Source organism: Equus asinus, chromosome 14, assembly GCF_041296235.1.
Source record: "Equus asinus isolate D_3611 breed Donkey chromosome 14, EquAss-T2T_v2, whole genome shotgun sequence".
Taxonomy (NCBI): Eukaryota; Metazoa; Chordata; class Mammalia; order Perissodactyla; family Equidae; genus Equus; species Equus asinus.
Genome location: NC_091803.1, coordinates 25,266,830 through 25,286,708, shown reverse-complemented (window position 1 = coordinate 25,286,708; position 19,879 = coordinate 25,266,830). Strand labels below are relative to the sequence as shown.

The 19,879-nt window shown below is 46.6% G+C and overlaps 1 protein-coding gene and 1 pseudogene across 1 annotated transcript; one reads left to right on the top strand and one right to left on the bottom strand.

The window, feature by feature from the left end:
• Nucleotides 1–5: 5 nt before the first annotated feature.
• On the bottom strand, nt 6–13,867 carry KIF22 (kinesin family member 22). The gene is made up of 14 exons (XM_014863913.3): nt 13,625–13,867; nt 7,396–7,591; nt 5,680–5,807; nt 5,435–5,589; nt 4,999–5,208; nt 4,686–4,916; nt 4,397–4,550; nt 4,149–4,284; nt 2,096–2,264; nt 1,406–1,574; nt 968–1,035; nt 375–587; nt 214–273; nt 6–124 (listed from the first exon to the last, which is right to left on the bottom strand). Exons 1-14 carry the CDS (start codon nt 13,710–13,712, stop codon nt 77–79), a joined length of 2,025 nt encoding a protein of 674 aa, XP_014719399.1. The 5' UTR covers nt 13,713–13,867; the 3' UTR covers nt 6–76.
• A 1,692-nt stretch (nt 13,868–15,559) lies between these two features.
• Nucleotides 15,560–16,763, top strand: LOC106845609 (SIN3-HDAC complex-associated factor-like; annotated as a pseudogene).
• The last annotated feature ends 3,116 nt before the right edge of the window (nt 16,764–19,879 follow it).

Sequence of the window (19,879 nt, the reverse complement as noted above, 5' to 3'; positions counted from 1 at the left end):
AAGCACCGGAGTAAAAACTGTATTTACACAACAAGCGGTTATACAAGGATTTTAAAAAAGAGGAGAGGAGCCGCGGTCAGGAGGGGTGGCAGCGCAGGCCCGCAGCGAGACCCAGGATGTTCGCCTGCAACACAGGAGGGAAGGGAGAGCAGCGTTAGAGCCGGGGCGGGCGCAGGCTGGGGAGGAGGGGGCCGGGGCCCAGCCCGAGCTCACCTTCAGGAAGGACTCCATGTGTTTCCCGGACATGCCCTCCACGCGTCCCAGGTCTTCCACCTGGCAGGAGGGCAGCGATGGGGAAGGGGTCTAGGGCGTGCCAGGCTCTCCCTCCCCCCAGGGCCCACTCCATTCCGGGGCTGCCCTCCCTGGGCCATTACCTGGCTGAAGGGGCCGTGGAGCTCCCTCCAGCCCACGATGAGCTGCGCCTTCTTTTGGCCAATGCGCTGCAGGCTGCGCAGATCCCGGGCTGAGCCTTTGTTCAGCAGATCTAAGATTTTTTGGCGCCCCTGGGTCAGTAGCTCTGGGCTGATCTGTAGCTCCCAGCAGTCGTTAGCCTTCTCCTCCGACTCTGAGGCATCCAAGGACTCCAGCTATGAGGCAGGGGGAGGTGAGTGACAGAAACAGCAGAGTTTGCTGTTCTGCCCGTGGCAGCAAACTGCTTTGGACTCCTCTGCCAAGGATAGGAGCCGAACAGCAACTACCTCCCGCCCTCCCTAGCCTGTCTCTCCCTCCTGTCAAGTTGCACAGAAACCTTTCCCTCTGGTCACTCACTGGGCTGACTCTCATTTTATCCAACTTGTGATAGAGTGGCAGCAGAGTTGCTGTGAAGATCATATGAGTTAATAAATGTAAATAGCTAATAAGTGTTCTGACAGGTTGTGTAACTCCACGGCCAGTGCTCTTCCCACTAGAGCTCACTACCCCTTACTTCTAGGCTCTAGGTGTAGCCTAAGCCTCCAACTACTCTCACCTTTCTCTTCCCGCCTTTCCTCTTCAGGATATGGATCTCGGCATTTGGGGATGCTGCCTGCTCTTGAACTGAAAGCAAGAATCGTGAACTCGAGTCACCCACCCTGGTAGCCACATGGTTCTCCCGTTTTTGATTCCCCAGTTCCCCTCCACCCCAAGTTAACCTCTTCTTTTGTTGTGTTTCCATGACCTTTCTTATAGTGTATTTGCAAGTAATCTCAGTTGGTCTTGCATGATAATCATTCATGCTCTTGTCAGTCTACCCCATTGTACTAAATGCCTGAGAGCAGAACACCCAGCTCTATTTCAGATCCTCCTCACCCCTCCTTCGGGCTGGCCTATGGTGGGAGGACACGAGTGACATGAGGACAGCTGCTTCTAACACTTCCTTTCTGAGATCTGTTATCTGGGCCCTCCTGGCCCCCAGAGCCAAACTTACTCAGTTGTAGGGGCATCACCACAGCCTTTTTGAGGGGCTTAGCCACCGTGACTGTGCGGCGGCCAAGGGGTCGGAGCATTATGGGAGAGCAGTTCTCTTTCTCCTTTGGGTCCGTAGCCTCCTGGGCTAGCACCTTGGCTTCCAGTTCTTTTTGCTTCATCTTAAGCCTCTGTTGGAAAGGATCAGGAAATGTGACCCAGAGCCAATTCTAGGTCAGCTTGAAGGGCAATGAATTAGGAAATTGAGTGTGCAGGCAGTGTGCCTCGCCCTAGAGGGCAGGGCGAGGACCAATGGGAGAAGCTACCAGGAGATAATTGGAGCCCAATATAATTAAGGGTTTTCTAATGATCAGAGCTGCCCAGAGGTGGAATAAGCCACTTTGTGAAACACTGAAGGGAAGGACTGTTCAAGCAGATTCCTAAGTTAACTTGAGCCACGTTTCAGGAAATGGCAGTGTCTTGCATTTGTTCCTTTTACCTAGAATATTTTCTTCTTACATGTGATCTCAATTATTTTTCAAAGTTCAGCCATGTTAAGGACATTGAAGCAGGAGCTGGAGAACTGAGGGTTTCCGGGGTGGGATGAAAACTGGATCTGATCCAGCCTTTCAGTGCCCTTCCCTATCTGAAGATCCTCGGATTGCTTCTCAAGGCCGGTAGGAATCCCAGCCCCCACACCCTCAACACTTACCTCAATCTCCAAATTCTTCTCCTCCACTGTCTTCATGAGCACCATCCGCTCTCGCCTTGGGGTGCTCAGCAGAGGGGTCCCCTGGCTCCCCTGGGAACCCAGCAGGCGGTCCAAGCTTAGGAGGCGCTCCAGCATGGCTGGGTCCATGCTACTTAGCTTCTGTAGGGGGCTGAGCAAAGAGGTTACTCCCTATCTACCTCTTCTCTCATCACCCTCTCCAGCAGCAGGATTCCCCTCATCATGCCTTAATGTGGTATATTCTGTGGTTCCAAAACCCTAGTGTTAACTTTCTGGGCAACTATGAGCACGTCATCCAGACTCTCTGGATGCAGTGTCTTCATCAGGTGAATGGGGATCGATCACTACTTGCCCAAGTAACCTCTCAGGGATGCCAGGAAATCAGATGAGAACAAGCATTTAGTAAACACCTGCGTTCCAGGTATTCAGGATCTAAGACATTGCTCTGCTGGAGGTACTTACTAATGAAAAGTAAGAGACCTTGATAAGGTGATAGCAAGGGCTGTGTGCCTGTCCATTTGGAGGAGCAGCTGGGGAAAGGTGCACAGAGGCAGTCATCTTCAGCAGGGTTTTGAAAGCCACTGAAGGCCTCAAGTGCCAAGCCTTTCTCCTGTGGGCAGCAGCAAAGGCCTATTCAAGCAGAGTCCGGGACTTAATCTAAGCATGATGCCTAAATTTTGTTCCTTCTGTCTGGAATTTTTTCTCTCACATCTGATCTCAATTATCATTCAAAGTCAGTTTGATGCCACCTTTCCCATGATACCCAGCTTGACTGTGTTATCTTTTTTCCTACACTGTGAACTCGTTCCTCACGGACAGAGACTGCCCTGTTCTTCGTGCACAAGTGCCTAGGAAGAGCAGGATCAGAAAATATGGGTGAACACTAGAAGTCGTTTCTTCCTTCCTGGCTCTCACAGAACAAGAAGCTCCTCCTTCCTTATTGCACTCTGTAATATCTACCTTGCATCATATACTGATGTTCCTGTAGGAAATATCCCCTTCTGAAACATGAGCCCCCTAACGACAGGGTCTAAGTAGGTCTGATGTGCCCCATCTCTGAGCTTACCCAGGGTGCCAATCAGGCAGAAACCTTGCCTGTTCACGTGTAATACAGATGTGCAGGTGTTTCTGAGTTTGTACACAGAGGAAAGGGGACTGCTGAAAAGTGACTTGAGAAAGACAAAATTGAGAGATGAGGTTGTGAGTGAGCAAGCACCTTTTGTGTATGCCATCCTTCCTCAACTACAGCAGTCCCCTGGGGCAGAGTGTGCACTAATCCTTGGCCTTCTCAGGTCACCTCTGTTCAGCAGTCTTAGGACTTATACAGTGTAGAGAGGCTTTTGGGGGGCTCAGAGTAGAAACAGGGCAAAGTTAAAACTGCAACTGGCTCCTTGGAGAATCATGGTTAGACACAGAAAGCAGGACTGCTTAACAGGCGTGACCTGAGGAGTAGTGCGTCCTGGGCCATGAGGTGGGGCTGTCAGAGCTGGAGAAGGGAGGACACACACACAGAAGGGACTTAGTGTAGAGAGGCTTTGTTTGGACTGAGGGTAGAAGCAGGGCAAAGTTAGGACAGCAACCAGCTCCTTGGAGAGTCATGGAGAGGTTGACTCTAACACAGGCTGAGGGATCTCAGCAAGACATTTCTTCATCTCTTGTCTCCATTGCCTTGTTCTTATCCTCTGTACCTGAAAGACCTGATCCAGATTATTCCTTGAGCCAGAAGCAAAAGTGCTTGTCCTTGAAACAGATGCCCCCAAATGTGAGGTTTTGCTGCCTAAAGAGGTTGGAAAATGGAAAGGGAGGGGACTAGAAGCTCTAGGAGGAGACCTCCTTAGGGCCCCAGGCAGCAGCACTGAGGACAGAAATTGATCTTAGCACTTCAGTGAATTCAAGAGAGCAGAATTTTGGGTGAATGGGAGAAGAACAAGTTGGCAGCTCAAGGATCTTCCGGGCTAAACCTGCTGCTGCTTTGCACCCAACCCAGACACAACAGGAAAGGAAATATGCCCAAGACCCCTCCCCCTCTGCTCACCTGAGTTTCTGGGAGGCAGAGGCTGGAGCTGCTGGGGGCTCAGGACTCCCAATCTCTTCTTCCTCAGGGCCTCGGGCTCTCTTTGCTTCTGATGGGCCTAGCAGTTCTTTCTGAGACAGTTTAACAGATGCCAAGACTAGGGGAAGATGGGGGTGGTGGTCAGCCTCTGTGCTGATGCTTGGTGGATCCAGCCAATTCCTCAATTGTCCAGATCTGGCCTTTCCACTCCTGCCAACCCCAGTCCTCACCATGAAGCTGGAGGCTCTCATTAGTAAAAGGCCGGTTGATCACCTCCTTGGACCTGGCAGCAAAGTTGAGCGCAGAGACTGTGTCTAGGTAGAAGCGTCTCTCAGGGGCAATGTTGGCAATGAGGATGCTGTGGGCTGAGCCACCCAGAGAGTCCTAAGGCATGGGAATTGGGCAGGGTGGGTGAGTCAGAAGCCCGCCCTCCCATTACTTGACTGCTATTCCCCAACCCCGCAGCAGGCCTGAGAACCTCCTTCTCCAGCCCCTTTTCCCTGAGATGGGCGGCCCGACCTGCAACAGGCGAGTGAGCTTGCTGTCCCGGTAAGGCACACGAGGGAGACCCTGGTTCAGTGCATCTACCACTTTGCCCAGTACAAAGAGGGAGGTGTTGATGGCTCCACTCTCCTTCAGCCGCAGGCCCTTGTTGCCTGTTCGCCGGTTGTCCTCTGAGCCAGCCAAGTCAATCAGGTAGAGTTTCCCCTCCCGCTGGCGAAATGGGGCCAAACGTTCCCGCTGATCCACCTGGGAGTAAAGAGCAAGGGCCTCAGGCTTAGCTCAGGCTGTAGAGGCTTTTAAGGTCCTCACCCCTGTCAGTGGGCCTCACCTTAACCAGGAGCACAGCATGACTGCGGGAGGAGCGCTGGTTGAGCCGGGTGGCACCTACAGTCCGATTTTGACTGGCTGGCAGGAAGTGCCGCTCAAAATCAGCAAAGCTAGTGACGGGCTTCTGCGTGAGGCCTGGAATCAGGATGTTTCCTCGACAGTCTTCTCGGATCACCAGGTCTCCTGATGCAGGATCCAAGAGATCTAATACCTGTTTGAGCAGTGAGAGGTAGAGCCAATTCCCCAGACACAGGCTGTTTACTTCTTGGGGATCAGTCTCTTTTTCTCTGATGGAATCTCACAAGTTTTACCATCTGCTACCCCAAACTTTGTCATTCCAGGTCGTACCTCCTTGCTAGAGCAGAGCTTCATGTTCTAGAGCTGGGTCTTATTTTGACCCTTTTTCTCTTCCCTTTCCAATCAGAGCAGGGTCTCACCTTTTCCTGGTAGATCTCTAAGTAGGACATAGTGACAGAGAGGGCCCATGGCCGGCCCTCAGCACCCTCCTCCCTTGTGAGCTGGAGGAGATCCATGAGAGCCCTGGGAATCACTCCAGGTTGCTCTGGGCTGCCCAGCATTGTGTGCGTCTTCCCTGGGGAAAGAGTGGAGAGAGCTGTGAGATTTTCCTCCCCACACCCTAGCCCTTTCTGACTCATAGCTGTTCCCTATCTGGCTCCCTCACCTGCCCCTGTGGGCCCATAGGCAAGCACGCTGGCATTCTGCCCTTCCAGCAAGTGCCTTAGGATGGGCTGCACAGATCCTGCATAGATGTCCTGCTGAGAGCTCCTCTCCCCATAGAATGCATCAAACCTGTAGGCAGGAAGAAAAGAGGAAATTAGTGGAGCGTTCCATTCTCACCTAGACCTAGAGGATAATACTGGCCTCAGATTTAAAAGAGTCTCTATCCCTTTTCTTGCACAAAGACCTTAGAAAGCACCCACTCAACACCATCCATCCCAGTCCCTATACTGGTGTTAGGAATATGGAAATGATCTAATGTCCCTGCTCCTGGGAGTTCTGCAGTCTAGTGGGATAGATAGATATTCATACTTTGCTGTGATTCAGGAAATGAAGATGAGAACACACTAGAAGGTGTAGCTAATTCTTCTTGAGGAAGGAAGATTTTGCCCAAGAGAGAAGAGAAAGCTATTCTAAGTATCAAAAATAGCACATAGACAAGACATGGTATGAAAGGGCAGAGCTTCCCAATCTTTTTCACATCACAGTATATATAGAAAGTAGTATTTGTACACCATAATGGAATAAATAGAGGATACTGCTTATGACTAGGTGAGACTCATCACACCTATAGTCCATTCGTTGCACTCTGGTCAAGAAGCTGTGGCTGAGGCCACAGCAGGGATTAGTATAAGTAGAGTATAGCATGTGTTAGGGGTATGAGGCTGGAAAGAAACTAAAGCCAAACTGTCAGGGGCCTAAAATGGGGTTGGCAAACTTTTTCTGTAAAGAGCCAGACAGTAAACATTTTAGGCTTTGTGGACCATATGGTTCCTTTCACAACTACTCGACTCTGCCATTGTAGTCGGAAAGCAGCCATAGATAATATGTAACTAAACAAGCATGGTTGTGTTCCAATAAAGCTTTATTTACAAAAAGTCTCCTGGTCAGATTTGACCTGCAGGCTGTAGTTTGCCAGTCCCTTGCCTACAATGACAGGCCAAGGAGTCTGAACTTTAAATCTCCACTGGGATTTTTTTTTTTTTTTTAGATTTTGGTTTTTTTTTCCTTTTTTCTCCCCAAAGCCCCCTGGTACATAGTTGTATATTCTTCGTTGTGGGTCCTTCTAGTTGTGGCATATGGGACGCTGCCTCAGCGTGGGTCGATGAGCAGTGCCATGTCCGCACCCAAGATTTGAACCAACGAAACACTGGGCCGCCTGCAGCGGAGCGCGTGAACTTAACCACTCAGCCACGGGGCCAGCCCCTCCACTGGGATTTTAAAGTAGCTGTCCTTGTGAGTATCTGGGTGGTCTTCTCTGATACCACCCAGCTGCAGCCTATGTTGGCTGGCTGGTCTATGTACCTCCAACCCTTCCCACCCCTCCCCAAGACCCTAGCTGGGGCTCTCCTGCTCACCTTTGCTGCTCCTTCTCCTCTTTGTGCCTATTTCCCCCACAAGACTGTGAACAGTAGTAATGTGTCTGATTTAGCTTCTAGTCTTTTCCCACAGTATCCTACAGAGGACCCATCACAATGGGCACCCGTGAACATTTCCTGAATGAACAAATGAAGCTGTGAGGAACAAAGCTGTACTAAGGAAGGAGCAAGGATCCTGAAGAGGCAGGTCTGAGAAACCATCTGGGCAACTGATAGTGTGAGCAGGCCTAGGTGATCCCTAGTGTCACAGGGATGGGAGGGAAGAGTGGCCTGAACCTTACTGGTATTTAAGAGTCTCCTGGTGGTTCCTCCAGTTGGCAATCTCTAGAGAACAGCTGTCCAGGCCCCGTACACAGGGGGTATCATTTTCTCCAGCTGTTCCATCCACAAATGGTCGCAGTCGTACAGCCACCCTTACTCGAGCTGGAGGTGGGCGCCGGCCAGCTCCCACCTTGCTTAGCCGACAGCGACCAGCTCCTGAAGGAGAGAAGAGAAGTTTTAGGCATGAAGTATGGTGAAAGCACAGAGGAAGCAGGGACCAGATTTGCTGAGAGGTAGGGGTAGGAGTCTTGGAGGAGGAGGTACTTGATGTAGCTGAGCTCTGAAGGATGAATAGGAGCTTGCCAAGCATTCCAGTCATGTGCAAAAGCATGGAGGTGTGAAAGCGTAGCTTCCCTGGAGAACTGGTGGGGCAGGACTGGTGTGTGTTCTGTTAGTTAGGGTGAGCAGAGAAGGGCAAGACAGAAGAAAAAGATGAATCCAATACATGGTCTCACAAGGAGTACAGCGGGAGTTGAAGGAGAGAGATTATATACAGGTCAGGGACTGTAAACCACATCGTGTACTTCGCAAGCATTAACATTTATTAAGCACTGACTCATGCCAGGCATACTTTAATCTTCATGGCGTCCCTGAGATGTAGGTTCTATTAGTCCTTTTTTACCAAATGAAATGGCTCATAGAGGTACAGTAGCTCTTCTGAGCACCAGGATATTTTATACATGGGGCCATTACTTTATCTTGTATCATAACCTACATTTTATCTTTTTGCTCTTCAAAGGAGGAATAAGCAGAGCCTATAAACAGAATAAATCCCCAGCATCTTATAGACTAGAGACCTCCATAACCTTGACAGAGAGGCAGGGAAAATGGCCTGGAGGCTTGGGTCCTAGGGATATCATTGGGAGGGCCAGGGGCCACAGCTCCTTTTGGGGAAGGTCTTTCCACCCTGGCTGTACTGTGGGTGTCCCCACGCTTGGCCTCAGTTCCTTCCCTGCTTGATAAGTAGGTCCAGTGTGGTGTAGATTGTAATGTGTACACAAATAACCTGGAAGATCTTGTCAAAATGCAGATTTGGCATCAGTCCTTGGGGTGATGCATGAGATTCTGCATTTCTAACAATCTCCCAGATGCTGCTGGTGGGACACACTTTGAATTGCCAAGGTGTTCGTAGACCAGCATCCTGCGGGGTTGTTCTAAACATTAAAACAGTTGACATTTGCCTCCACCCAAAACCAGTCAATCAACTGCCTTACTTTTCTGTGCCTCTATTTCCTACCTAGGGTTTACAGTATATACTTACATGTGTATGCCTACATACACACACACACTCTCTAAACTGTTAACAATGGTCTTCTCTTGATGGGGTATTATGTGGGTTTATTTTCTATGTTAACTAGTTCTATAATGTTGTGATGTCTGCATTAAAAACAACACCACCACCACCATGGATGTCCCTGTTTGGCAGGAGTAAGGTTGAGAGGCAGCCTCTAGTCTCTTTTTGTCCTTGCTCAGTTTGCAAAAGGCAGACATGCAATCCTTCTCTATTGTAAGCTTTCTGTTTAGTTTGCTTCTGATAATTAAATCTAAGTCATTTGGAAAAAGAAAAAAGGTTATGAATTATTTTTATCATCAGAAAACACAAGATAAAACTAAAAAAAAAAAGCGTCTTTATTTTTATGAGGACTGAATGAGCTGAAAAATATGTTATGAGGAGGGTACTTCTTTATTTTACATTGGGGGATACCATACTGTGGCTCACAGCTAACAGCCGAATTCAAACCTAGATCTCTTCACCTCCAAAAATCTGCTTTTAATGAGGATGCCATATTGCCTCCCTATTATATACCAACTGGGGAAGTTCTTGGTAGCTCTGATTCCTTTTGTGCTGGTGGTAGCAGCTGGTTGTTGGGAGTCATAGACCTCATATAAGGCAAGAGGCCAACACAAAAACATCAAGACAAAAAGGTGGGCAGACTACCCCTGGAAAGAATCTTACACATACATGGGGCATACTCATAAGCAGATGGCCTATTTCAAGAACTGGGCTTCTGTTCCTTCATCTGACACGTGAAGCTGGTAACACTATTTCTCACTTTCTGGTTTACAAAGCACTTGGACATCTAGTTTTCATTTGATCCTCATGGCAATCCTGAAAGTCAGCAGCAAGTAAATAGGAACCTGCAGATGCACCTGCGCAGATGAGAAAACTAAGTTGCAAAGATGTTCACCAACTTGTCAAAAATGTGTGCAGGAGCCTTTCCCTTGCCTATCTTTCTCAGATTTTTTTGTGAGAACAGAGAAAGACGACAGAAACAGAAGCACTTAAGGAAGCTTAGTGATCAATTCAAGGGGAAGGGAAAGTCTGTGGTGACCTAGAAAGAGGGTAGATTCTGCTCAGACAGAGGTAAATGTCAATTCCAGCTCTACCACTTACTAGCTTGTGACCTTGGGCAAGTGGCTTAACATTCATGTGCCCTGTTTCCTTGTCTCTAAAGTGGAGTGGAATGGGCCTTGGAAAGGCTTAATGAGGATTAGAAGAAGTAACATATAAAATGCCATCACAATAACTAGCACATAGTAGGTAGGTTCATCATTCAAGGTAAAATGGCCTGGGTTCAAATCCCAGCTCTGCCACTTAAAACTAACTAAATAATCTGGAGAAATGATTTTCTATTCCTGTGCCTCAATTTCCACACCTGTAAAATGGGAATAAAAATATCTACTAGTTGGGTTAAGGCAGTAAATAAGGTAATTCAAGGTAATTCATGTAAAAGTGCTGAGAACAGCATTGGTACTTGGTAAAAGCTCAGTGTGTGTTTCATTTTACATTCATCCCCCATTTTCCAAACAAGGAAACCTCAGTATAGAGAGGTTAGCTAATTTGCCCCTGGTAAACAGCCAGGTAGTGACAGAGCTTCAAATGAAGGTCTAACTCTAGGGTTCGTTAAACGAAACCCCGGGCCTTCTCAGCCCCTTCATCTTTGTATCTCCATGGGCCTTGGAGTCAGACAAGTTCCACCTACTAGCTGTGTGATCTTGGGCAGGCTTCTTAACCTCTTCAAGCCTCAGGTTCTTTTTATAAAAATAACTACAGTATCTACCCTCATAAGATTGTGAGGAGTCAAAGGAATAATGTACATACAACGTTTAGCACAATGCCAACAGCAAGGACTCAGTAAATGTTAGCTGTTGCTATTATTATTACACTCTTTTGCTACTCACTTCTCAAGGCAGCAACTCACTTTTGCCCTCACCACTCAGCAGGGTCATCAATTACCTCCTTACTGTTAAATCCAGTAGACATGCTTGGTCCCCATCCTATTTGACTTCCCAGCAGTATTCAACATCCTTGATCTGCTTTTCTTTGGGAAATAGACTTTTCCCTTGCCACCCACTAGCTCTCTCTTCACTCCTTCTTAGTTTCTGCCAGTCTTAAATGTTTTTCTAGGCTCCTTCTAGCCTCTCTCTAGACCAGAATTGCTCAATTTTGACACTATTAACATTTTGGGCTGAATAATTCTTTGTGGTGGGGCTGTCCTGTACATTGTAGGATGTTTAGCACACACTATGTACTAAACACGTCAGTAGCATTCTGCACCCCCCCTCAGCCCCACCCAACTGTAACAACCAAAAATGTCTCCAGACATCACAAATGTCCCCATGGGGAACAAAATTGCCCCTAGTTAAGTACCACTACCCTGATTCATTTCATGGGCATGGTCACCTGCTCTCTTGGCTCCAATTACTATCTTAAAGCTGATGACTCCTAATCGACACCTCCACACCACAGCTCTCTCCTGAACTTTGGATCCACATTCCCAGCTGCTGCCCTGACATCTTCTCTGACATGGCTGTCAGGTACTTCAAACTCCTCCTGTCCTAAACAGAACCCTTCCCCATCTCTCGCAACCTCATCTTCCTTCCATGCTCTCTAACGAGAATGAATGGAACCAACTCCAAAAATGAGAGTCTTCCTTAACTCTACCTTCTCTCTCACTTCCCGCATCAGTTACTTATTAACATCTGTCAATTCTACCTTTTTAAGTGAGTCCACTTCTCTCCATTCCCACTGTACAATCTTTGCCAAAGTCATCATCTCAACAGTCTTCCAGCCGGTCTCCCTGCCTCCAGTCTCACTCCCTTCCAATCATTCTCTCTCCACTTCTTTCCTTGCACTGTAAGCTCTCAGCCATTATGAATTTCCTTCAATTCCTACAACACACCAAGTTCTCTCACACCTTTGGGCCTTTGCACATGCTATTCTCTCTCCCTGGAATATCTTCTTTACCCCACCTACCCCCCAAGTGACTGAGGTAAACGCTTATACCTTACTTCCTCTAAAAAACTTTCCCTTGTAAAATTACTCTCCCACTAAGGCATTGTTAGGTGCACCTATGGCTCTCTTTAGCTCCTCCATCTAAGCACTCATCACACCCCACTGTACCTGCACATTTGTCTGCCTTCTCCATCTGACTGTGAACTCAGCGACAATAAGTCTTTTTCTGCTACCCTTTGTATCTCCAATGCCTGGCAGAGAGTAGGCTCTCAAGGAGTATTTGCTGAACAGGTTAAGATGTGGTGAATGAACTAACATAAAACATGGGCTTGTTCGTTCCCTGTTTTCATCATAAAAGCGGCTCACTGCCATTCTTGCCCCAAAGCTCAGTCCATGGGAGGAGGGAAGGAGAAGCACACATAAACAAGTGCTTACACTACATCATAAAAGCAATTTTGAGGGTGCACAAGGCTAGCACTTACTTATTCTAATTTCCCCCCTCCCACAATTCCCAATTTTCATTCAGCTTAACTCTTTTTTATTGACTAGGAATTTAAGCCAAAGAGAGCAACTTTAACCTCTCTTTACATCATAAATAAGAAATCATTTAATAGTCTTGTCGTCCTGCCACGGCCTGGCAAACTCTTATCCAACCTTTGAAACCCACCTTAAATATCACTTCCTTAATGAAGTCCTCCCAGAATACCCAAGGGTTTACTTCAGATTCTAACTCTCATAGCATATAGATAGATGTATATACACAGACATACATGTCTCTCATTGCTTTTCATATTATATGTTTATATGACTACGGAAACAGACTATAAGCTCTTGTAGGGAAGGGACAGTATTCATTCAAGCATTTTTACGATATTAGCTATGTACCAGACACAGTGGGTCTTGGAAGGATGAGGGGAGGTTGGGCTCAGACCGCAGGAATATGATGTGCTTGGGCATAATAGTTAAGAGCAGAGGCTCTAGAGTCAGACTGCCTGGGTGCAAATTCAGACCCCAATATTTACTAGCTGTGTTAACCTTGAGCTAGTTACTAAACACATCGTGCCTCAGTTTCCTCATCTGTAAAACGGGGACAATAATAGTAACCACCTCATAGCATCGCGTTGAGACTAATTAATCACCATAAATGCTTGCAACTGTGCCCGGCACCTAGCAAGGGCTCAATATGTGTTTGACATTCTACTAAATAGCTTTGTTTTGCCACAGAACCTGACAAACAGGGACTCAAATAAACTACTATGGTGCCCACCTAATCACTACCAGAATTCAGTCTACAGGCAGAGAGGAGACGCATATGTAAACAAAGACTCGCAAGATTCTGAGTGTCCTCACGGACTTTCCAACCCTACCATAGCACTGACTTCCACGGCTGGAGTGAACGGAAACAGTCCCTTATTTCCCTTTTTCTGGGGTCTTAGCGCATCTTATGCTGTGGACTCACACCCAGCTGCAGCCCGGCTGAGCCCCGCCTGCCCTCCGACAGCCCTCAGGGATCTCCCCGCACCCAAACACGTCATATACAGAACCCTTCCCCCTAAATGCGCGTCCAGCTCCCTTCCTTTCGTCCTTACGGTGAGAACGTTAGCCACTTTCACTCGCTTATTCACGTAATCTCCTGAGATCGGGACATCGTCCCCATTTTACAAAAACACTGAAGCTCACAGAGGAAAAGGGCGCTGGGCTCAAACGAAACTAGTGCCGGAACCGGGTCTCAACCCGGGTCGACTGATCCGCGCGGACAGCAGGAAACAGTGAGAAGGAAAGAGCGAGGTGGGCTGCCCAGTTTGCGACTCCCCACTCCCACCTTCCCCCTCCGCGCCCCCGCGCCGTTCTGGCTCTCCGGACAACCCGCGGAGTCCAAAGCAGACTCCGACGCATTACCCTACAAGGCTCCAGGCTTCGTCGCCCCGCCCCGCCAGGCCGGCATCGCATACCCGAGGTCGCTGCCGCCATCCCGCGTCGCCTCAGCTGCGCCGGAACCTCCGCGTCCATTCCGCTCTCTCTTTTGACTGCCTGTCCCATTCGAATTTCCCGGTGCCCCGCCCCCTCTACTAGGCTCCACCAATCACGGCTACTCGCCGCCGGAAGCCCCTGCTTGCGGCTGCAACTATCCCGCCCTTTAGGGCTTGCCTCCGGGTGCCGCAAGAAAAACTTTCCCCTGGCAGAGGACGCATGCGTGCACGTTGGCCGCCCAGCCGTTGACGTCCTGGCGTGCGTTCCGGCGCAAACTCTGACGCCCGAGGCGTTGGCGACAGTGGTTGTGAGGGGAGCTGCTGATGCTTATCCGGTTTCTTTTTCGTTTCATTTTTTTCCCCTCGGATAACTACGAATTTTGGTACAGTCAAGCCGACAGTGATCCAAGGCGCTTAATTGATTTATCCAAAAGTTTCCCTGGCCTGAATACAACTTTTTCTATTTTAGGGGCAGAAGAGCTAGCCCTGCTGGGCCAGCGGTTAAGATTCAGCGCTCTCACCGCCATGGCCCCGGTTCATTTGTGGATCAGGGAACCACACCACCCACCTGTCGGTTGTCATACTGTGACAGGTGCGGGCTGCTGGCATGCTGACAGCTCTGCGACCGGTATTTCAGATACCAGCAGGGTCGCCCATGGCGGACAGGTTTCAGCAGAGCTTCCACAGTAAAACAGACTAGAGAGAAGGACCTGACCACCCACTTCCGACAAAATTGGCCACGAAAACCCTATGAATAGCAGGGGAGCACTGTCCGATAGAACGAAGAAGGGGAGAGGACGGCAGGGTTCTCTGTGCTGTGCACAGGGGCCAGGGGAATTGGAATCGCTTCTACGGCACTAACAAGAAGTGACGGAAGAGGTGATTATATGAATAAGGATAACGTTGTCTAGAAACAGGATTATTCTAAACGACTGGTAGTGATCTTCACTTTCTCCAGTTTCTTGCCTCAGAAGTTGCTTCGCGCGCCTGTGGGGCGGGAGTCGTTTTGTGGATTGCCGGACTTGACTTCGGTGCAGTCAACGGTGCTTTACCGTCTGGTGACTTGTGTAGGCCTGGACTACGCTGGCTGGATTGTGGACAGTCGCGTGGCACTTACCTCTTGCTGAGCCCAAAGTCACTATGTGAGGTGCAGAGGCCAAGTGACATACTTACACCCTTATGTCGCACGGCTGAACTGAGGAGACCAGCTCGGATGTTCCTTACTTTGTAACTCAACACTCGACACATCAGGAGCCACAGTTAAAGGCATGCTCGGTCTGTCACTTCGTCAGCTTCACCCACGGTCCCATGTTCTATGGGTTCAACCATCTGTTAAGTAGTTCCCTGTCCTTTCTAGAAGCTTAACCAGGAATGATCATCCCATCTTTGAGCTCCTGCTAGGGCCCTGCTTTAGACATTATATCCAACCTGTTAAAAAACAAAAAGCAAATACCAGGCTGGTGGTTCTCAAATTTTTTGGCCTTGAAATCTCTTTACGTTCTTAAAAATTGAGGCCCCAAAGATCTTTTGTTTCTATGGGTTTTATTTGTCCATATTTGCTGTACTAGAAATTAAAACATTTAAAATATTGGTTAATTCACTTAAAAATTACAGTAACAAATGCATAGAGACAGAAATAGCTTAGTGGTTGCCAGGAGATGGGGAGAGGTTGGTGAATTGGCACTATTGCTAATGGGTATGGAGTTTCTTTTAGGGGAAATGCAAATGTTCTGGAATTAGTGATGATAGCTGCCCGACATAGTGAATATATTAAAAACCACTGAAATGTGTACTTAAAATGGTAAATTTTATGTTATGTGAATTATAGCTCCATTTAAAAATCTGCCAAAAAATTATAACAACAAGCCCATTACATGTAACATAAATAACATTTTAATTTAAAAAATAACAGTTTTCGTGATCTACACCTTCCTGGCCAGCGGTAGCAACTGCAAGAGACTCTCTCTCTAGACAAGGCAGTTGAGGAGGAGGGGTGGGGACTGGCCTCGGAAATGTTCTTGCACGTGGAACGCTGCATTTGGAAGACAGCTGCCTGGAAGAAAAGATGCTTGGTTTTCACAAGCCAAAGATGTCCCGAAGTATAGAGGGCTGCTGTATTTGCAGAGCTAAGTTCTCCAGTTCTTGATTCACTGATAGAAAACGCTATGACAAAGACTTACAGGGCCGCCCCGTGGCTCAGCGGTTAAGTTCGCACCTTCTGCTTTGGTGGCTCGGGGTTCGCCGGTTCGGATCCCAGGTGCGGGCATGGCACCACTTGGCACACCATGCTGTGGTAGGTGTCCCATGTATAAAGTAGAGGAAGGTGGTCATGGATGTTAGCTCAGGGCCAGTCTTCCTCAGCAAAAAGAGGAGGATTCGCACCAGTTAGCTCAGGGCTAATCTTCCTCAAAAAAAAAAAAAAGAAAAGAAAGACTGACAGAGTTGGTTTGGGTTGCATGAGACTCATTCAGTAGACATCTGTAATGCCTGTGGCCTGCTTGTGAAAAGATGGAAGGAATTGCCAGAGGATCAAAAAAACCCTGGAATCAAGTGGTAGATACAAGAACAGGACCCAGTCTAAAGATTACATTGAAACCAAAGAAAGTGAACACTCTATCTGGAAACAGGATAAAAAGCAACCATGTCAGTAAACTGCAGGAGGAATTCAAACGTCACAATTCTCATGCTCACGGTAACACCTCAAGTTCCTCCCCAGCTCACTCTCCTTGTTATAGTAACCAATTGGATGATGGCTCGGATGCAGCGATGGCTTCTGGCTTTAGCAGAACACCAGTTTTTCCTTTTTAGATCTCACATACTGGAAAAGACAGAAAATATGTTGTGGGATTATCTATAAAGGCCGTTTTGGGGAAGTCCTCATCAACACACATCTATTCAAGCCTTGCTGCAGCAATAAGAAAGCAGCTGCTGAGAAGCAGGAGGAGCAGGGGCCCGAGCCTCTGAACATCTCCACTCAGGAGTGGTGACTGAGGTGTACGTGGAAGGGGAACAAAAATGATTTAAACTTTGGTTGGGGCCAGCCCGGTGGCACAGTGGTTAAGATCTCATGTTCTGCTTTGGCAGCCCGGGGTTTGCCAGTTCAGATCCCAGGTGCCAACCTACTCACCGCTTATCAAGCCATGCTGTGGCAGGCGTCCCATGTATAAAGTAGAGGAAGTTGGGCATGGATGTTCGCTCAGGGCCAGTCTTCCTCAGCAAAAAAGAGGAGGATTGGTGGCAGATGTTAGCTCAGGGCTAATCTTCCTAAAAAAAAACCCCAAAATGATTTAAAGTTTGGAAAGAGAACAAAGCAACAAAATGACCCTCCTATTTTTAGCTTGGATACCTGCTATTTTGAATAGGTTATTTTTCCTCCAGTTCCACAAACTCTGAACCTAGTGTCTAGCTTAATAAAAGAAAAAAGTGTATGTAGTATTTAAGATGCTGAGTATTTCGTAGGAAAGCTGAATGCTGCTGTAAAGTTCTAAGTCTTTTCTTTCTTTTTTTTTTTTTAAAGATTTTATTTTTTCCTTTTTCTCCCCAAAGCCCCCCAGTACATAGTTGTATATTCTTCGTTGTGGGTCCTTCTAGTTGTGGCATGTGGGACGCTGGTTCAGCGTGGTTTGATGAGCAATGCTGTGTCCGTCCGTGCCCAGGATTCTAACCAACGAAACACTGGGCCGCCTGCAGCGGAGCGCACGAACTTAACCACTCAGCCACGGGGCCAGCCCCAAGTCTTTTCTTTTTTTAATCCTCTTCTAATGAATGAAACCAGGGGAATTTCAGGGAACAGAGATGAGATTTGTTGTATGATAAAAGTATGTAGTTCTAGTCTTTCTATATTGAGAAGCAGTGGTTGGGGCATTTTCTAAGATGGCTGGCTATCCTTATTTTCCTTCATGATAATAAATTTGTCATAACTCAGTAACATGGACTTGCCCCTAGACGTAGTTGTTAATAATTTTGAAGTATTAAGGTCTTGCCAAGGTTCTGATGATCGGAACCTATACTACTGAATATTAAGCAGGACAGACTAAGCTCTCTGGTACAAATACCTTAAAGGAGTAACTTCTAAATAGAGAAGTAACTTGTCTATATATGTTGCATACAGTATCACCTCCCTCCATATTGATATTTGATAAAGATTTTAATTTATATGAAACTTCTAAGGCGGAATCAAAGCTCCTCCTGGGGAAATGTCAAGTCTTTTGGATAAGCAATCCTATATGAATAGTACCAAAGCATTACCGTATGGTAGAGAACACACTCTATTAAAAATTAGATTATCTGAAAAATAAAATGTGCAGGTCTTCAGGATGGCACACACACAAAAGGTTAGTGCTTCTTGGGGCGCATTTCTTAGAGGCCTTGCTGAGTGTATAAATAATTGACTTTTTTTCCCCAAAGAATCCATTGGAAAACTGTTAGAAGTAATCAACAACTACAGCAAAGTTGCAGGGTATAAAATCAATTTGCATAAATCAGTAGCATTTCTATACTCCAGTAATGAACCAACAGAAAAAGAACTCAAGAATACAATACCATTCACAATCGCAACAAAAAGAATAAAATACCTTGGGGTAAATTTAACTAAGGAAGTGAAGGACCTATATAATGAAAATTTCAAGGCCTTTCTGAGAGAATTGGATGATGACATAAGGAGATGGAAAGACATTCCATGTACATGGATTGGAAGAATAAACATAGTTAAAATGTCCGTTCTACCTAAAGCAATCTACAGATTCAACGCCATCCCAATCAGAATCCCAATGACATTCTTTACAGAATTAGAACAAAGAATCCTAAAATTCATATGGGACAACAAAAGACCCCGAATTTCTAAAGCAGTCCTGAGAAAAAAGAACAAAGCTGGAGGCATCACAATCCCTGACTTCAAAACATACTACAAAGCTACAGTAATCAAAACAGCATGGTACTGGTACAAAAACAGGTGCACAGATCAATGGAACAGAATTGAAAGCCCAGAAATAAAACCACACATCTATGGACAGCTTATCTTTGACAAAGGAGCTGAGGGCCTACAATGGAGAAAAAAAAGTCTTTTCAACAAATGGTGCTGGGAAAACTGGAAAGCCACATGTAAAAGAATGAAAATTGACCATTCTTTTTGACCATTCACCAAAATAAACTCAAAATGGATTAAAGACCTAAAGGTGAGACCTGAAACCATAAGGCTTCTGGAAGAAAACGTAGGCAGTACACTCTTTGACATCAGTATTAAAAGGATCTTTTCGGACACCATGCCTTCTCAGAGTAGGGAAACAATAGAAAGAATAAACAAATGGGACTTCATCAGATTAAAGAGCTTCTTCAAGGCAAATGAAAACAGGATTGAAACAAAAAAAAAACCCACTAACTGGGAAAAAATATTTGCAAGTCATATAGCTGACAAAGGCTTAATATCCATAATATATAAAGAACTCTCGCAACTCAACAACAAAACATCAAACAACCCAATCAAAAAATGGGCTGGAGACATGAACAGACATTTCTCCAAAGAAGATATACTGATGGCCAATAGGCACATGAAAAGATGCTCATCATCGCTGATCATCAGGGAAATGCAAATCAAAACTACACTTAAGATATCACCTTACACCCGTTAGAATGACAAAAATATCTAAAACTAACAGCAACAAATGTTGGAGAGGTTGCGGAGAAAAAGGAACCCTCATACACTGCTGGTGGGAATGCAAACTGGTGCAGCCACTATGGAAAACAGTATGGAGATTCCTCAAAAAATAAAAAATAGAACTACCATACGATCCAGCCATCCCACTACTGGATATTTATCCAAAAAGCTTGAAGTCAGCAATTCCAAAAGTCCTATGCACCCCAATGTTTATTGCAGCACTGTTTACAATAGCCAAGACGTGGAAGCAACCTAAGTGTCCAGCAACAGACAAATGGATAAAGAAGATGTGGTACATATATACAATGGAATACTACTCAGCTGCAAAACAGAACAAAATCATTCCATTTGCAATAACATGGATGGACCTTGAGAGAATTATGTTAAGTGAAATAAGCCAGCGAGAGAAGGATAATCTGTGTATGACTCCACTCATGTGAGGAATTTAAAATTATGGACTAAGAACAGTTTAGTGGATACCAGGGGAAAGGTGGGGTGGGGGGTGGGCACAAAGGGTGAAGTGGTGCACCTACAACACGACTGACAAACATTAATGTACAACTGAAATTTCACAAGATTGTAAC

Excerpts from the sequence above, each read along its gene's own strand:
- KIF22 (XM_014863913.3), bottom strand. The coding sequence starts at position 13,712 with ATGGGACAGGCAGTCAAAAGAGAGAGCGGAATGGACGCGGAGGTTCCG. Across the intron at positions 5,209-5,434 it reads TAGAGATCTACCAGGAAAAG|GTATTAGATCTCTTGGATCC; the intron begins GTGAGACCCTGC and ends CTGCTCAAACAG. Across the intron at positions 125-213 it reads ACATGGAGTCCTTCCTGAAG|GCGAACATCCTGGGTCTCGC; the intron begins GTGAGCTCGGGC and ends CCTGTGTTGCAG.